This window comes from Balaenoptera physalus (genome assembly GCF_965194825.1).
Source record: "Balaenoptera physalus genome assembly, chromosome: 15".
NCBI classification, from domain to species: Eukaryota; Metazoa; Chordata; class Mammalia; order Artiodactyla; family Balaenopteridae; genus Balaenoptera; species Balaenoptera physalus.
The window spans coordinates 4227865-4246958 of NC_138894.1; the positions used below are offsets into that span (position 1 = coordinate 4227865).

Genomic DNA, 19094 nt, shown 5'->3' on the forward strand with positions numbered 1-19094 from the left:
AATATCTAGTAAAGCATGTTGTAAACAGATGTGTTGTCATACAGACTTTCTTGTTCCACTTATAGAGCACAGGCAGAGTAGATTTAGCATAATTCTTAAAGGCCCTAGGATTTTCAGAATGGTAAGTGAGCACTGGCTTCAACTTAAGGTCGGTCACCAGCTGCATTAGCCCCTACCTAACAAGACAGTCAGCCTGTCCTTTGAAGCTTTGAATTCAGGAACTGAGTTCTCTTCTTTAGCTATGAAAGTTCTAGATGGCATCTTTTTCCAATAGAAGGCTGTTTCATCTACACTTAAAATCTGTTGTTTACTGTAGCCACCTTTATTAATTACTTAGATAGATCTTTTGGATAACTTGCTGCAGCTTCTACATCAGCACTTGCTGCTTCACCTTGCACTTTTTATTTTTTAAGATCTTTTGGCCTCGCTGCGTGGCATGTGGGATCTTATTTCCCCGACCAGGAATCAAAACGTGCCCCCTGCATTGGAAGCGTGGAGTCTTAACCACTGGACCGCCAGGGAAGTCCCCACCTTGTACTTTTATGTTATGGAGGCGGCTTCTTTCCTTAAACCTCATGAATTAATACCTGCTAGCTTCAAACTTCTCTTCTGCAGCTTCTTCACCTCTTCCAGCCTTCACAGAATTAGAGAGTTAGGGCCTTGCTGTGGAGTAGGCTTTGGCTTAAGAGACTGTTGTGACTGTTAGAATTTTCTATCCAGACACTACAACTTTCTCCACATCAGCAATAGGGCTGTTTGCTTTCTTATGTCTGTGTGTGTTCACTGGGGCAGCGCTTTCAATTTCCTTCAAGGACTTTTCCTCTGCATACACAACTTCGCTAACCGTGTGGCCCAAGAACCCTAGCTTTCAGCCGGCCTTGGCTTCCGACATGCCTTCTTCATTAAGCTTCATCATTTCAAGTTTTTGATTTAAAGTGAGAGATGCGTGAACCTCCTGTCACCTGAACACTAGAAGCCACTGTAGGGTACTAATGGGCCGAATTTCAATACTGTTGTGTGTCAGGGAGTACGGAGGCCCGAGCAGAGGGAGAGAGGCGGGGAACAGCTGGTAGGTGGACAGTCAGAACACACACACATTTATCCATTAAGTTCACCACCTTATATGGGTGTGACTCGTGGGCCCCCCAATTACAATATAGTAACGTCAAAGATCACTGATCACAGATTACCCTAACAAATATAGGAATAATGAAGAAGTTTGAAATATTGCGACAATTACCAAAATGTGACAGAAATACACAGAGAGCAAATGCTTTGGGAAAATGGCACCAACAGCCTTGCTCGATGCAGGGTTGCCACAAACCTTCAATTTATATACATATATAAAAAATGCAATATCTGTGAAGCACAATAAAAGGAGGTATGCCTGTATACAAATATCAAATCATTATGTTGTACACCTGAAACTAATACAATAAAAGGGAACCAATTTAATAAGTGAGAGCATTATAAATTCAAATGTAAGCATGTGAAAAATAAATCAGAATTTAGAGATTCATCTGCAATAGATGGATTTAAAAATATAATTAATATGCCTGATGTTTCCAAGGGGCATTACAACGTACAGGAATCACTTGGATGAAATTAGGGAAGAGGGCGGGAATCTCACCCCCTTCGCCTTTTCTGCATTGAGTAGCCTATTCGGTTGTAAACTACTCCACCTTGTGGTTAAACCAGGGTACTAATCGCTCGAAATCTGGACACTTCAAGGCGAAATTCACTATTTTCTGTTATAAAAGTTATGAATGAGATTTAAAAAGTTCAAACCACACATGAAAGAAGTAAAAAATAATCAATAATTTCACTGCATAAAGATATCTAGACACAAACAGATTTTATAAGTCAAATACAGGCATAAAGATATCTAGACACAAATACATTTTATAAGTCAAATACAGGCACGTAATACGTGAATATTCTTTGATAGAAGAGAAATAGTTACCACTTGCTTTTTTCACTTCAAATGAATCAACGTCTCAACACAATTCAGGAATGAGAGCTAGTCCGTATCTGATCACGTTAACAGGCCGGAATAAAAACTCGGAATCCTTTCACCCAGCAATCAGGGCAACCTCTGTGGACCTCTGTTAAGGGTGGGGGGGTGTCAGAGGCTGCACACCAATGGAACCCTGAGTCCGGCCCCTGACCCCTGGGGCCCGGGGTCTCTCACTGCAGAGCACGCGCGCGCGGCCTCCCTGGGGAAGCCTCTGGTTGGTGACAGCTGGACGGAGAGCCCTAAGCTCCCCTCTGCTCGAGCCGCGTGATGATGCGGTCCCTTCCGGAGGACGCTTCATACCTGGAGCAGGGTTTCCCTGTGTGTGGTCCCCGGACCGGCCGCAGCCGCATCGCCTGGAACTAGCTGGAAATGCAAACTCAGCTAGAAATGCCTGCTCTAGGCCTCCTGCAGAAACTCGGGGGGCGGGGGCGGGCCCGGAACGTGTCTTAAGTCCTCCAGACGACTCTGACTCTGATGCCCGTCTGAGAACCACGATCTAGAACACTGACGAAAACATCCCATTCTTTCTTATTCACTTGTCTCTCACCTCCTCATTACTAACCTTCGAAATGTTCCCTCCACACGGGATTGGGCTACTACAGTTCAACTGATCGCAAAAGGGGTTACACTATTCACTGACCTGGTAGTTACGGGTCACCTTGACAAAGTAACGGGATGGGATGACATACACTTTACATAAATCACGAGTGACTTGATCTTGGACTTAAGCTTTCAAAACCCAGGGTCTGAGCCCTCTCTCCAGCTCCGCTGCTTGCACTCTGGTCCCAGCCACCAGCTACGTCACCTGACTCGGTGCACCGCCTCCTGCCTGAATTCCCTGCTCTACCCGAGGCCCCGAGCGCCCCCTGAACACGACGACGGTCAGATGCACGCACAGGGCGCGCCAGCCTCCACTCAGAACATGCAGTGATTCCCGTCTGCCGCCAAGGAAACCATGGCCTTCAAGCCCTCCCCCTCACCCCGCCCGGCTCTGCCCTGTCCTCTCACTACCCTCCTCCCTCTGCTCCGCCCACACCTGCCAGCTCCCGGGGGTTTGGCATTACACCAGCCCCTCGACTGGGGCCCTCCGGTGCCAAGTGTATGAAGCTTGCTCCTTGCTGCCCCCCCGCCTCGCTGTGCCAGTCCCAACCCCCCTTCCCTGCTCCAGGGCACCCTCCACCACGCACAAGGCCAGCCACGTAACACTTTATTGTCCACCCCCGCCCCGCCCCGTTGGCACACAAGCTTCTGTTTCTGCTCCCTAAACCTCCTCAGCACTCACCGTGGGGCTGCGTATATTAGCACCTGTTGGGTCAATGGAAGAGCGTAGGGGTCTGCGAGGGACCCCGCGCCTTCGCTCTGGAAGGCGTCAGCCCGCTTTGCACCTGGGAGCTAGGCTGGAAGTGCTACCAAGGCCCCAGGCAGGGCATGTCCTGAAACCCAGCCGGCTCCAGGCAGCCGTCCAGGAGAGAGGTGCACAGAGTAACGTGTGTGGGAAAAGAAACTTTCATTTTTTGGCAAGTCTTCGCTGGCAGAGCCATCGGACAGTGTAAAATTGCCCGCATGAGCCTTCCCTGGGCACTGGCTACAGAAACGTCCTAAGAGAAGGCTGTCCTGAGCTCCATCAGGGATTCAGGGCACAGATCTCTTCCAGAAGCCCTGCCTCCTGTGACTCGCTCGGGGACTTCTGAGTTCCTGCGCCAGCCTCATCTCCAACAATAACCTATGCTCACACCTGTTATTACTTTCTTTCAGCCGTGCCACGGGGCACGTGGGATCTTAGTTCCCCTACCAACCAGGGATCCATGCCCCCTGCGTTGGAAGCGCAGTCCTAACCACTGGACCGCCAGGGAAGTCCCCTGTATTAGTTTTCTATGGCTGCTGTAACCAACCACAAGCATAATGGCTGAAAAACAGCACGAATTTACTGCCTTACGGTTCCGTGGGTTAGAGGTCCAACCCCGAGGGTTTACCTCACTGGGTTAAAACCAGGGTGCGGGCAGGCAGTGTTCCTTTCTGGTGGCCCGCAGCACCTTAACACTAAGGCTAGGGTTCACTTGCCTGATTAGATTAAAAGTACAGACTATTCAATGTTTAAATTTTTTAATTTTTCTCATTTAAAGGAAATAGATTTCCTAAGCCACAAGCAAGTTAATGTTACTCTATTTATTGAGCTCTGAAGTTAAGTAAATCATTTAAGAACATTCTGAAAGACTTGGTGCTACGATGAAACGAGTAGTTACAGCCACACACTAGATGTCTTAGAAATACCCATCCATTCCCTCCGAGCCACTCCTGTCTGTCACCTCTCAAACCGCCCTGTGCCGTGCACCCTGCCCAGTAGGACATCTCAATTCTCATCCGCGTGACCCACGAGTGGGCTCCACTGTGTGGGGACAGCTAAGTTTGTAACTTGAAGATCCGCTTTGGAGTTTGGGTGGCTTATTGTAGGTCTCCAAATTCTCCCTGCAAACCCTCTGAGATCCAAAAAGATTTCTCCCAACATGCAGGGGAGTCTCCGTGGCAGTATGTGGACACGAGGGCAAGATGACAGCGGTGAGCTGGCCCCATGCCCTATGGACCCCGCAGATCCCAATGCGGGGGGCGGACAGGGAGGGAGGAGCGGGAGGGAGGGCAGGAGGGTGGTCGGCAGGGGAGACCTCAGAGGGCGATGCCGCACAGGCAGTTAGAAACGCCCATCCCATCCCACACGATGATACTGGAGCTTATGTTTAGGAAGCTTATATATAAAGACCAAAATAAGCCCACTATGCTCTTTAAACAAGTAATTTCAAGGTAGGAACAAGAAACCCAGAAACTAAAACTAAGATGACCATGAAGTTTTGAATTCGTCCCATCATTGTCATGAACTGAATGGGCATTCTCAGCGAGGTGCTGTGCAGACCCTCAGGCCAGGAACGGACCTTCGGGGTTCCGTGGACCCCTCAGCATTACAGGATGGTACTCTTGTATACGCCGCCTCTCCAGGGTGAGGAGCCTTTGTTTCCATCCAATTCCATTGCTCCAACATGGATTAGAATTTTTACACAGTCTAAATTCACATCATCTTGAAAGAGCACCAGTGCTGATGATGTGCGGGAGGCCCTCCGGCTTGAACAGTATTCGTGTGCAGAGACGTTTCTACAGAGCGCCTCCAGCACCCGGGTGTCAGGCCGCGGCTGGCTGACGCTCCCGTCACCGCCTGTGGGCAGCCGCCTGGGGAGAAGAGAAGCCAGATCCAGGAGGGCCCTTGGAAGAGGGAACGTCAACAGGAATTCCAGCCCGGCCGGCGGAGGCCAGCCCATCTTAGGGATGCACGGATGCCCACGCGCAGCTCAGACAGTAATGCAGCTGGTACTGCCTTCCTGTCACTTCTTCCCTCAGGAAGACCAGGCCCTGGGGGATGTGCAGGGGAGCGGCTACCAAGAGTAACTGGGGCGCAATCTCTGAATGCTGCCCGCCGGGCAGGGCCCACGTCCTCCTCGAGGCAGCTTTGACGTTTTTGGTCGACGCTGGCAATGGCGAGTCACCAGGACCTGCTGCCTCGGAAACTGCCAGGTGTCTCACCCCAGTTCCGAGTGGTCCGCGGAGCCCTGGAAAGCAGGGATCCTGCCCCCATCTTTCAGACCAGAGGGCTGAGGCTCGGTGTGGGCGGAGGGCGGTGGTCTCCGGAGCACGTGTCACCCCAGGCCTCGCAGAAGCTCCCAGCCCAGGTCCCGTCCTCAGCTCCGTGTCATTATTGCTCAGTCAACACTTCTCAGCAGGACCTAATTGCCTTCTAATTGTTTTCTCTGTTTGTTGTTTTTCTAATTAGAGACGCAAATTCTAAGCTTTGAGGACAAAAACTCTGTTGACTACTTTTTGTAACCCCCTTCCTGTGGGATCTACCGGCCTGCAGTGTCCGGCTCCCTTTCCTTTATCTGCGAATCGCCGTGAAACACGCCTCTCCTCTACGACCCTCCCCTCGCTTCCAGGCAATACTCTGAAATTACAGAAGAAAAATTCAGTGTGATAATGGGGGACCCTGAGAGGGAGCAGTGATGACGGTGTCCTCGGCGGAGAAGTTTACGGGGTTCGAAATGCCATCAGGAGAGTTTGTGTGAATCTTTCATTCTCCACTCGGAGAGAAGGACCTCACACTGTGAGGCTGGCTCCCCCGGGGAGGTTTCAATCTTTTTTAGGAGAAGTACAATCAAGTCTTGGGAAAATGAAAAAGGAATAAATTTGGAGTTCTCGTGAACAGTTTTCATAGAAGATCCAACCGTGGTCCTAACTTTTGTTAAAGCTAAAGTAGCAGTGATTTCATGAAAAGTAACTGGAATTTACCACTTTATTAAAGGGGCCTCCTCCCATCCGTTAAAGAAAATTTCCTAGAAGGAACCTGTCTGGTTTGTATTTATAACTTGTTAAATAAATGTCTGATGAATAAAAATTGAGTAAGAAAAAGCACTAACGCAGCAAGACTAGGACCCCGCATTCTGCTACTGCAGGAACAGTGCCTGAAAGGCTGAGGCCCTGTGTAAAACCCAGGTTTTATCAGGATCAGGTATGAGGAGGCCAACAGGCCAGCAAGTGACTGCCTGAAAGGCACGCGGCAGGCATGTGGTTTACTGTCGCCAGGGACCCGCTAACCCTGGGAGGGGCCCTCCCTCCATGCAGCAAGGCCCCAAGACATCTGGAAACACATGGTTAAAGCAGGCCTTCACTCCAAAAATCATGGCCTTTAAGTACCTTCTGATTCTAATGAAATACCTAATTCTACCTTACGGTTCCTTTTTTGAAATATATATTATAAATGTTATTATTTAGTTTAAAAAGCTAACGGCCTGTGCTGAAGGAAGGAATACACTGATATGACTTGAATTGTTTTTTTCCCACATTTTGCACCTCTGTAGTAATTTATATTTTCCGAAAAATGACAGAAAAAAATTCTTTGACAATATTTTGCTCAGTGTTGAAGCTCAGTAGTTTTTATAGCTTAGTGCTCAAAGATTACTTTCAATTTTCAGTAATGAGTTTACTGTGTCTTAACCAAAGGCTTACAATAAGAAGAAAATTTTCTGTAGCCCACAAAGTTGGTCACCAAAGAAGGTGGCAGTATTTCTGTGCGATGATGATGATGATTTTTATGGCTCCTGGACTGTTAATTTGGGGGAATGGGTCACAGGCTTCCTGGTAGAGGCGCTTGACATCAATGCTCGTGCACACACAAGGTGCTGGCCCTCCCTTATGAACACTGAGAGCTCCTGGCCGGCTGCCACCTCCCGTGGTGTGTGAGGGCCGAGCACCTGTGTCTGTGGGGCTGCTGGATCGAGTGCAGCCTGGACGACTTAACAGACACATGGAAACACTCGGTGTACAGCGCTCAGCTACCCCACACACAGCATCGTGTTTGTTTTTTCTGAGGAGTCAAGGCGGTGAACTGTCATTCATTTTCAAGTTAACTGCCTGTTTACACCATGACCCCCACTCCTTCCCTCGTCCAATTGAGATCCTGTGCACTTGGGTTTAACCAAACGACAGAGGTTAAGGAGGGGTTTCTTGAGGAAAATCACAACCAACACTGATAGAGGACCTGCTCTGGGCTCCGCGGCTCCTGTGGATTTTACTAAACTCTCTAACCCTGGGACAGGGCAGGGTGTCCTCCCCTCCTCACGAGCGAACACCCAGTTGTAAGGAGGTCAGCTGCCCGAGGTCACACATAAGCCCCGGAGACTGTTCTCGAGCTCCTACATCCCGACTCACGGTGGTCTTTCATTCACTTTTATCATAAAATGGTTCATAATAAAAATCACACGTATCACATTTGAAAGGTATAGTAAAGCGGACACTCATATACCCTCCTCCCAGCCAGATAAAGATTATGACCGATATACCCTTGACACCTGCTCCCACCAGGTCAGGCCCGAGATCTCACCACGGTGTCTGCTTCGCCTGCTGGATCTACGGCTGCACACAAAGGGTGGACTTACTGTCCTTGAAAAACCCCCCAAACCCTCCTCATGCCCGTGGTTCTCAGTATCATAGGGAGGGACCCCTCTGGGCATCTTGTGAGAGCAATGGAACTACGTAGCCCAGAAAAAGTGACGCATGTATAGAACTCTGGAACTATTTCAAGGTTTCACAGACACGCCAAAGCCAGATCCTCAGAACTAATTCATACTGTAACTGCAAGTCTGTACCCAACTTGGAAGGTACTATGCTAAGTGAAATAAGCCAGAAAGAGAAAGGCAAACTCGGGCATGGTATCACTTATATGTAGAATCTTTAAAAAAAAAAAAGAGGAGTCACACTCAGAAGCAGAGAGTGGAATCGTGGCTGCCGGGGTCTGGGGGGGACTGGCCTGTTGTCTTCTGCAGAGATTCGGCTGGGCTCCGGACAAAGACGCTCCACGGGCTTCACTCTTCTCAACAAGCCTCTCATCCGCCAGTCTTGAAAGATATGCCGTAACAACTACTCTCCGGGAAAACGACCGAGTTAGGGGGAGTGAGTCCAAGTCCGTCCTGACATTAGGTTAGCAGTGCGGCTCTGGTGGGGCAGATCTGTGGGGCTGGGCCTTTCCATCCGCAAAAGGCGGTCTCTTGATTGGATTTTGCTGAATGCTCCTTTCACGTCGAATATGCCAAGATTCTGAGTTATGCTTCTAAAGCTCTCTTCTGAAAAAGTTTTAAAAGTAAAGCAGCAGAACAAAGCTGAACAGTTTTAAATAATTATTTTTAGAAGGTAACCTTTACAACATTGCATTTTAGAGTAAATCATCTCACAACTCAAACGTCTGATGGTGCTGCTTCACCCCAGCCAGCAACCGTCTCCCGCGCGTCTGCCGCGTGCCAGGTGCACAGCGGCCCTCTCCTTTCCCGCCCAGAACACTCAGCGCTTCTTCCAGGTGAACTTCCTGCGGGCTCCCTCCTGGCCTGGCTTCTTCCGCTCTCTGACACGGGGATCGGCAGTAAGCAGTCCCGCTGCAGCATAAAAAGAGACGCCTTTATGAACCATGGAAAGCGCAGGAAAGCAGGAGAACCGCGTGAATTGGCAGCTCCTGCTGTCAGAGGAAAAGCACCAGGCCCACAAGCAATTCCCAGCCTCATATACAACTCATGACAGCAGTCCGCTTTCACTCTCCTAAGCCATTTTCCCAATTTCTGAGACAAACACCAGGTACATTACTTGAGTCTGCTTTTCTTCTCCTATGAGAGGTGTGACTCCTTGTTGGTTTTTAAACTTGTTCAACTTAAGACAAAGCTGCTCTGGTGTGCCAGTCACGACTCACTGCCAGGGAACTTGCCCGGCACACTTACTATTACAGATGTGAAAGTTTCAAGAGGGAGAAAAGAAAAACTTCCTGGGGGCAAAGCGTGTGGAAGTATACAGACACGATACAGTAACAGTGCCCGTGAACATACTGACACGTAATATGACTTATCAAACATATCTGAGAAAAGAAACTTATTCTTCTAATTACAGCTTCTGAGCAATAAACGGGTCACTCAGAAGACGGCCCCGACGGGTGCGCCCAGCGGTGGTCCAGCCGTGGGATGTTGTAACTCCCGCGAGAACACCAGCGACGAGAAAACTCTTTAACTGTGTTTATAAATATGTAAACAGACCGGAGTTTCTCACTGTCTTTTTCACCTTTCCAACACTAGCACTTCTCTTCACTGTATGCGAGGCTTCTGTATTTTATTAGGGTACTTTCAATGGCCACACAGCAAAGGCAAAATTCACATCTTACGCTTGTCATATACCCATAGCTCTTGCATTTACTTGTACTTAGGGGGCACGGAATAAAACAACGTTTTGTGTGGAATGCAAACAAGACCTGTCTAAATTCTAGTTTAAATAATAAGTAATGATGCTTTATTACTTTTCATTATGCACAGAAACTCAAACTAGCAGAATTGTTAAGTGAGGTCCTATCAAATGATTTTAATGACTAGATATGAATCCTACAAAATGGTGAACCGTTTATAAGCAAATGGATTCTTAGGGGCTTAAAAAAATTAACTTGCCTAAGCTACGGGTGGCCCTATCTGCAGCGTGGGATCAGAACCCCAGCGGCGCAGTGGGAGGGCAGGGGCAGGGCCCACGTCACTTGCCCGGAGGGGCTCCTGGACCCAGAGGCGCCGGGGGCCTTGCTGAGGCCACACAGCCAGTCGGCAGTGTCCGAAGTGCTTTCCTCCTTCACAAATGGTGGGAAGATACTCCTCGGCTAGAGCTACCCCGACTGACTGTGAAATGCGGACGCTAACGAACATGTTGATCGTAGAACCCTTCTCCCCCTGTGCAGAGACTCCTGAATTCACGGCTAGGTGACAGGGTCACACAGAGTGAGTAAGGGAAATGAAATTCGAACTAATATCACAGTGGAAAAGGAATCTCCAATAACTCTGGAGAGAAACACCTTAGGGGTTCCATCATTAAATCGAATAACGATTACAAATTGCTATGATAAAACAAAAGCCACCGCCCACGTGCCCGACACAAAACGGAGTCGGATGAAGACTCGAGGGTGACCCGGCCCCGCCCACCTGAACTCGCACCTTGGCGCATCCACTCGACCTCGTCCTCGGTGACAAAGCTGCACAAGGCTCTCGCCGTCGCCAAGCGGATGGCCCCCGCCTGCGCCGCCCGCCCGCCCCCCGACACCGTGCAGGTCACGTCGTGCTGTCCAAGCCGGTCGAGGAAGTGGAAAGGGAACATCAGCTGTTCTCTAAGGCACAGCACGAGAGGCAGAGTTAGGTTCACTGCGAAGATACACAACTTTACAGGCTGCTCACATTCTGGACGTTTGTAAGACCCACACTAGACGCAGGAACACGAGCGTCTCCAGCACTCAGAGGCTCGCTGAGAGCAGGGCCGGGCCTCTTTCTCTCGGGCACGACAGCACGCCCCAGCTGTTTGCTGATCCTGCTTGCCTCACGGGCATTTTGCGAGGCTTGAGCATAACCTCATAAAGAAGTCTGAAAGCTGGGAGAACGCCTTGAATCCACTGAATCCAACCTCTCTGGACTCAATGATCAGACGTAATATTAACAGGCCTTCCCAAGCAACTATCAAGTGCCCTTTGGGTTCACTAAGTAAAGTGTACTGTGATGTATCTGTATAAGGTCTGTGCTCGTCCGGACACCGTGAGTTTTAAAGTCACAAACCACGCTCGACGTTTTCCCACTGAGACACGCACTCTGACTGCAGTTCCCTCGGCTGCAGGGTGCTGCCCGGTGGCCCCGACAAACCAGGCAGGCCCGCCTGCCCCACAGCCAGCAAGCACCCACGCGGCCCAGGCAGGGCCAGGGCCAGAGGCTGGGACAGGCAGACTGCCCTGGGCCTTCTTCTCACTCACAAACAAGGGACTGCTTTTGCCTTGATAGCTCTTATGAATTTTACTTAGAAAAGCTGATGAATACTGAATACTGCATTTGCTCGTTTGGTCTGGCACCGTAGCTTTCTGGATCCCCCAAGTAAAGGTGATCGTCACACAGTGGCGCTGAGTGGTGGATGTTACCCCCTGGACCACACACTAGCGGAGCAAGCCCCGGTGGTGTGGACGGACACAACAAGAGCTCGGAAGGCAGAGTTAACTGCAATCTGTCACAATACTGCTTCACCAGGGATGCTGCTCCAACAGGAGTGAAACAAGCCCTACAATAGAAAACAGGCATGAAACGACCTAAAGCTAGTCTTATTTTCTTTGAACAAATGTTCCAAAGCAACCAAATGAAAAGCAGGGATGTTACAAAAGTAGTACTACAGTTGACCTTTGCACAACATGGGTTTGAACTGTGCAGGCCCGCTGACACGTGGACTTTTTTCAACAGTAAACACTACAGACCTACACCATCCACAGTGGCCGAATCCCTGCATGAGGAAACTCGATACAAAGAGCCAACGGGAAGGTTATACTCAGATTTTCCACTGTGCTGGGAAAATCCCAACCTCCACATTGTTCAAGGGTCAACGATATTATAACTAATAGCTGTATTATAAGAGCTAAAGAAAATGTAGAGGCTGACAATCTACCCCCGTCATTTCCAGCCAGGACACCGAGGTCAGTATGGAACCTAAGGCACTGTCTTTGGCACATCACAGGCCCACGCTGCCTGACACGACTGTGCAGGCGAGTGACGCCCTGCTCACCTACTCGTTTGGGAGCTTAAATGTTTATCTGTTTTAATTCCTAAAACTTTAAGATTCCCTAACAAATGCTTATATAGATTAAAAAACTGAGACTAAAATTTGGGGAAAAAATTCAGGCTCTATGAGAGCACTTGAGTCAGGCTGGTCAAGGCGAGAAAGGACCTGAGGAAGCGGAGTCTGCACGGTCGGGAAGCTGGTGCACACTGAGCGCGACACTGAGTCTAGGAAGAGAGAAAGCAACACCCAAAGGGTACAGCGGAAAACGATGACGTACCTATCGGTCTTAATTAATCTGGACTCACACTCGTACACGCAGAAACAGTTACAGGCATGAAAATACTTCACAAACCTCTCCTCTCAGTGACCTCAGATGACATCCTGAGCTAAAACAATCAATTTTATTTTGCTCTTTGTTATATAATCAAAGTTATTTTGAAAAAAAAAAATTTCCTCCTTCAATCTTCTCTGAATGCCACTCCTACGGCACCAATTGTGCAGCACATAACCTGGTACATATATAAAATCACGTAGTCTTATTTTTCTGTGACTGCTTAAGATGCTAACTTGTCTCCTCTATTACACGGTTAGTGCCATGTGAGGAAAGTACTCCCTTTGTACAGGTGATCAATTAAGAGTTGCTTCACTGGCTGAGTGACAGAGCAAAGGCCTTTCCAAATCAGAAAGCATTGCTCTGTGTACCCCACACAGCACCAGGCACATCGCGTTAAGTGTCTGCTAAGTGAACGAATAAACACAAAATTTCTGACAACGCGAGGAAGGAACACAGTCGACACTCCCAATGACCTGTTTGCTGTCTGTGTAAAAACAGCTTAAAGAAAGGACCCTGGAAAGAAAAGCAAGCAGTTCAAACTGACCTTCAGGCAAGCACCTCAGAGATCATCAAGTCCAACTCCCTCCTACCATTTAGGGAGGTGACCTTTAAGCATCTTGGCTGAGTTCACACAGCTGGAAAACAGACCTAGAATCAAGATCACCGATTCCTGGCTCGGCCGTCTCCCTACTACTGGTCAGTGGTCACCTCCCTGCTCATCTGTAAGCTCGTGAGCCACTCGTGCAGGAGGAAAGGCCAGTCCCCGAGTAGCACGGCTGCTATAAATCCCGACAGCTACTGAAAGACGGTGAGGCGGTTTGGGCGCCTATCCCACCAAGACTAGCCTCAGGCTTCCCAATCAGATAGGGAGCTTCTTGACAACAGAAACCGTATCTCACATAGCTCTGGTATCTTCGCAAAGCCAAGAGCAAGCCTGGGCACACAGACAACCCTTAGCAAATGCCCGCTGCATCAGACTGAAGGATGAGTTCTAAGGGTGCAGTTTAATTGTGAGATAGAGCCGAAATCGAGACCTGCTATTAAATCATCAGGAGTCACATCTGAAAACAAATGAACAGCGGCTATTGATCAAATGCCATTCCTTACAGCAGTCGTAACGCTGAAGTTACGGCTTTCTCTGGCTTTTGGTAAGACAGATAAGAGCTTCCTCCGTCGGCTTCCCTGAGAGGATGATGGCAGAATTAGTCTAATTCCTACTAAACAGACTTAGAGTGGGCTACTTCTTGACGCACACACACACACAAATAAAATACACATACGTTTCCTGAAGTAATTATTCCGTCCAGAAGCTTACACTACACTGGCAGGGTCCTCTTTCCCGACATAAGCGTTGGGATCATAAGAGCCTTAACCCTTCTGACCCTAAACACCACTGCAGGAACCAGGAGGAGATTAGGAAGACAGGAACGAACGGTGCAGAACTGCTGTGACTTGCGCAGGACGACACTAACGACTGGGAAAATCACAGCCATCTCAAGAAGGGGCCTTACACAGCGACTCAGGAACGCATCTCAGATGGGCACGCTTAGTGGGGCTGAGCTGTAACACCGACTTATAATTCACGTCTGTTCCTCCACGGGATACAAAGTTCAAAGACTAAAACGGCCACATGTAGCCATGGGAACTAAGCAAAGCCTGAGGAGCTCTTATTTTAATATATAAATGTCAGGTTTCTTTGCTTGCTCAATATACATACATATATATATATATATAAAATTTTCTGTGAATAGAAAAAAATCCAAAGTGATAAAGCGAACTTTTTCTAATATTTACGATGGTAAGTGCCAAACAAGGTTGGTTTTCGTTGTTTTGTGGCTGCCCATCCCCAAACCCAGCAAGCAGAGGTGGCACAGCTGCATTTCAGAACATAAGACCCCGAGGCACTCAACTTGCAGTATGATCTGATGAGAAGGGGAGGAAGATGCAATTAATGAGGAATTCTAGAGATGCTCTAAAAATCTGGAAAACGACATAAAAAATAGTGACAGCATCCCTCTAGCTAGTTTGATATATTCTATTAGTAAAGAGAAATAATCATGCAGACAAGTATAATCAGAAAATCATAAGCCTTAGTTGATCGTGACCTATGATAAAGTACATTTTCTTTAAAAACAAAAAGCAAAACCAAAACAAAGACCTCACCTGTCCTGAGTCACCGGAAAGTACAGCAGGTAGTCGACCCCATTTACTTCTATCTTCCCACTTCCATGGTCATAAACGGCCACTTCTGCCTTTGCAGTCTTTCTGTTACCTTTAAAAATACAAGACATCTATTAGTGAACATCTTGAGGACCAATGCTTTGACAGAGGCAAAACTATATTAAATTTTTTCCCCCAAAATAACAATATGTAACATTCTATACAAGAAAGTTCTATAATTACTACAAGTCAAACAAAAATAGAACAGGCAAACTACACAATAATTGACGTAATAAAGCTTACTATGGGGTGATTTTGTTCTTTAATCCCATTTTAGAAACACTACAATGATTTTAGTTTCAACAAAGTAATTCAGATTTATTTATATTATTAAAAAAATCAATTTACATAGTGTTCTTTTTAAATTAATAAGAATATATCAATCGTATAATTTTAAAAATATATGAATAGTAAAATAAAGTTATAATTGGTAGAAATAAAAGGAATCCTTAGGAAAGGTCACACTTCTTTGAAAACATTAACTGAAAATGATAAAGGAATGATGTAAAATTTTTTAAAGTTGCAGATGTATCATTTAATAACTCAATTCTTTAAAGTTACACCATGTCAAATGTCTCTGTACACCTACAAGGAAGATGTGAGTCGAGGACCTAAAGTTTTAACATTTTGTAGTTTTAGCATCTGACGTGCAGGTTCACCGAAAATTTTCATTTAATATAAGAAACCTTTATTTAGAAACCTAAACCTTTATAACAAACCTGCATTTTGTTGTTTCTACCAGTTGAAAATGTGAAAATACAAAGTGTTAATATGATTGTGTAGGTATGTGTCCACATTTTTTTCTTGCAACATTATAAAGTTCAGTTTTTAAAAACATCAACAGAACCTTAATATTCGGAAATCCAGCGTAGCAGCAGCAAAAATAAACAAACAAAATGAACACCAAAGGGCAAGAGCAAATAAACATCCGGCCATTTCCCAATCCTTGGCGGGGCGGGGGTGGGGTGTGTTCTCTCTCCACGGGTGCATTACCTCGGCCTGTGCTGAAGGCCATACCCTTCTCGTCATACTGCACAGGCTCAATCAGCTGTTTTTTCGATTGAATGGTTACACTCCTGCGGAACCTGCCCACAAATTCTTCTTCAGCCTCGTCACACGGCAACGCCGATAACCTTTCCAGCAGCCGAATGAACTGTGCATACTGCAGACAATAAAAATTCATTAGGAGATGCAAGTGTAATTGCATTTGCTAAATTTTTTCTATTTTTATATACTTGATCTTTCCAATGTTGCTTTTCTTGATGAATTTTGACAGGATGACACTTCCGCAACTTCATGCTGCTTTTAAAACAGCGTGCACATGCAGCACTTTCCCTGTGTACCTTTAGTGCTCAATCTTTTCTTTCGAGAAACAAAGAGATTTATCATTCAAAGAAAAATCCATTTCTCTGTATCAGGATTACATGAAGGTGAAATTTAAATTCATTTTCAAAAAAATACTTAGATGATCTTTAAGTGTAATTTCTACTCTTTTATTAGAAGTGTATCAAGAGGCGCTTCACAAATAATTTCCAGCAAGTTTCGTACAGTAAAACGGGAAGAGTCTGATTTTGAGAAAACGTACCTCTTAAACTACATTTCATAATACATTTGGCAAATGTATCTTTAGCTGTTCAAGCTGTGTTACTTTAATGTTTATGATTTCCTTTAAAACCGAACAATCAAGCTATTTAAAAATTCAAGAGATACTTGACTTAAAGGGCAACCTCTTGAAATAAATTACCCTTGCTACTCAGTGCATTTTTTTTTAATAGTTCTTGAACATGTGATTAGAAAGTAAACAACTTGGTATTAACCCCTTAAAATTAGAAGCCAGAGTAATCACTCTAAAGTGTTTATGCAGAAGGAAACAACTGATACTTGAGATCCTTAGCATGGAGAGTGAAACCCAGTTTTTGATAACCTTATTTATGTTTTGCCAACCCTAAAAGTCATACTCATCTTTGTTACCACTGCCTTTACAGTGAAAATCTGCCATTAATAATTTGAAATATATAAAAATCTCGACCAGAGGGCAGACAACAGAAGCAAGAAAAACTACAATCCTGCAGCCTGTGGACCAAAAACCACAGTTACAGAAAGATAGAGAAGATGAAAAGGCAGAGGGCTATGTACCAGATGAAGGAACAAGAAAAAACCCCAGAAAAACAACTAAATGAAGTGGAAATAGGCAACCTTCCAGAAAAAGAATTCAGAATAATGATAGTGAAGATGATCCAGGACCTCGGAATAAGAATGGAGGCAAAGATTGAGAAGATGCAAGAAATGATTAACAAAGACCTAGAAGAATTAAAGAACAAACAAACAGAGATGACCAATACAATAACTGAAATGAAAACTACACTAGAAGGAATCAATAGCAGAATAACTGAGGCAGAAGAACGGATAAGTGACCTGGAAGACAGAATGGTGGAATTCACTGCTGCGGAACAGACTAAAGAAAAAAGAATGAAAAGAAATGAAGACAGCCTAAGAGACCTCTGGGACAACATTAAACGCAACAACATTCGCATTATAGGGGTCCCAGAAGGAGAAGAGAGAGAGAAAGGACCAGAGAAAATATTTGAAGAGATTATAGTCGAAAACTTCCCTAACATGGGAAAGGAAATAGCCACCCAAGTCCAGGAAGCGCAGAGAGTCCCATACAGAATAAACCCAAGGAGAAACACGCCGAGACACATAGTAATCAAAGTGGCAAAAATTAAAGACAAAGAAAAATTATTGAAAGCAACAAGGGAAAAACGACAAATAACATACAAGGGAACTCCCATAAGGTTAACAGCTGATTTCTCAGCAGAAACTCTGCAAGCCAGAAGGGAGTGGCATGATATACTTAAAGTGATGAAAGGGAAGAACATACAACCAAGATTACTTTACCCGGCTAGGATCTCATTTAGATTTGATGGAGAAATCAAAAGCTTTACAGACAAGCAAAAGCTAAGAGAATTCAGCACCACCAAACCAGCTCTACAACAAATGCTAAACGAACTTCTCTAAGTGGGAAACACAAGAGAAGAAAAGGACCTACAAAAACAAACCCAAAGCAATTAAGAAAATGGTCATAGGAACATACATATCGATAATTACCTTAAACGTGAATGGATTAAATGCCCCAACCAAAAGACACAGACTGGCTGAATGGATACAAAAACAAGACCCATATATATGCTGTCTACAAGAGACCCACTTTAGACCTAGGGACACATACAGACTGAAAGTGAGGGGATGGAAAAAGATATTCCATGCAAATGGAAATCAAAAGAAAGCTGGAGTAGCTATACTCATATCAGATAAAATAGACTTTAAAATAAAGAATGTTAAAAGAGACAAGGAAGGACACTACATAATGATCCAGGGATCAATCCATGAAGAAGATATAACAATTATAAATATATATGCACCCAACATAGGAGCACCTCAATACATAAGGCAACTGCTAACAGCTATAAAAGAGGAAATCGACAGTAACACAATATTAGTGGGGGACTTTAACACTTCACTTACACCAATGGACAGATCACCCAAATTGAAAATAAATAAGGAAACAGAAGCTTTAAATGACACAATAGACCAGATAGATTTAATTGATATATATAGGACATTCCATCCAAAAACAGCAGATTACACGTTCTTCTCAAGTGCGCACAGAACATTCTCCAGGATAGATCACATCTTGGGTCACAAGTCAAGCCTCAGTAAATTTAAGAAAATTGAAATCATATCAAGCATCTTTTCTGACCACAACGCTATGAGATTAGAAATGAATTACAGGGAAAAAAACGTAAAAAAGACAAACACATGGAGGCTAAACAATACGTTACTAAATAACCAAGAGATCACTGAAGAAATCAAAGAGGAAATAAAAAAATACCTAGAGACAAATGACAATGAAAACACGACGACCCAAAACCTATGGGATGCAGCAAAAGCGGTTCTAAGAGGGAAGTTTATAGCTATACAAGCCTACCTAAAGAAACAAGAAAAATCTCAAGTAAACAATCTAACCTTACACCTAAAGAAACTAGAGAACAAACAAACCCAAAGTTAGCAGAAGGAAAGAAATCATAAAGATCAGAGCAGAAATAAATGAAATAGAAACAAAGAAAACAATAGCAAAGATCAATAAAACTAAAAGCTGGTTCTTTGAGAAGATAAACAAAATTGATAAGCCATTAGCCAGACTCATCAAGAAAAAGAGGGAGAAGACTCAAATCAATAAAGTTAGAAATGAAAAAGGAGAAGTTACAACAGACACCGCAGAAATACAAAGCATCCTAAGAGACTACTACAAGCAACTCTATGCCAATAAAATGGACAACCTGGAAGAAATGGACAAATTCTTAGAAAGGTATAACCTTCCAAGACTGAACC

The 19094-nt window shown here is 45.5% G+C and overlaps 2 protein-coding genes across 2 annotated transcripts in view; both read right to left on the reverse strand.

Moving 5' to 3' along the window:
* GPR45 (G protein-coupled receptor 45) overlaps positions 1–14754 on the reverse strand; it is a 96795-nt gene extending 82041 nt beyond the window's left edge. Inside the window, exon 1 of the mRNA XM_082426387.1 lies at positions 14646–14754. The gene's annotated coding sequence lies outside the window, so the exon portion shown is untranslated. The remainder of the gene's footprint in view (positions 1–14645) is intronic.
* MRPS9 (mitochondrial ribosomal protein S9) overlaps positions 7765–19094 on the reverse strand; it is a 49467-nt gene continuing 38137 nt past the window's right edge. Inside the window, exons 8-11 of the mRNA XM_082426392.1 lie at positions 15696–15864; positions 14646–14754; positions 10558–10727; positions 7765–8979 (exon numbers count right to left, since the gene is read on the reverse strand). Of these exons, the coding sequence (XP_082282518.1) occupies positions 8888–8979; positions 10558–10727; positions 14646–14754; positions 15696–15864 (540 nt within the window). The 3' untranslated portion in view covers positions 7765–8887. The remainder of the gene's footprint in view (positions 8980–10557; positions 10728–14645; positions 14755–15695; positions 15865–19094) is intronic.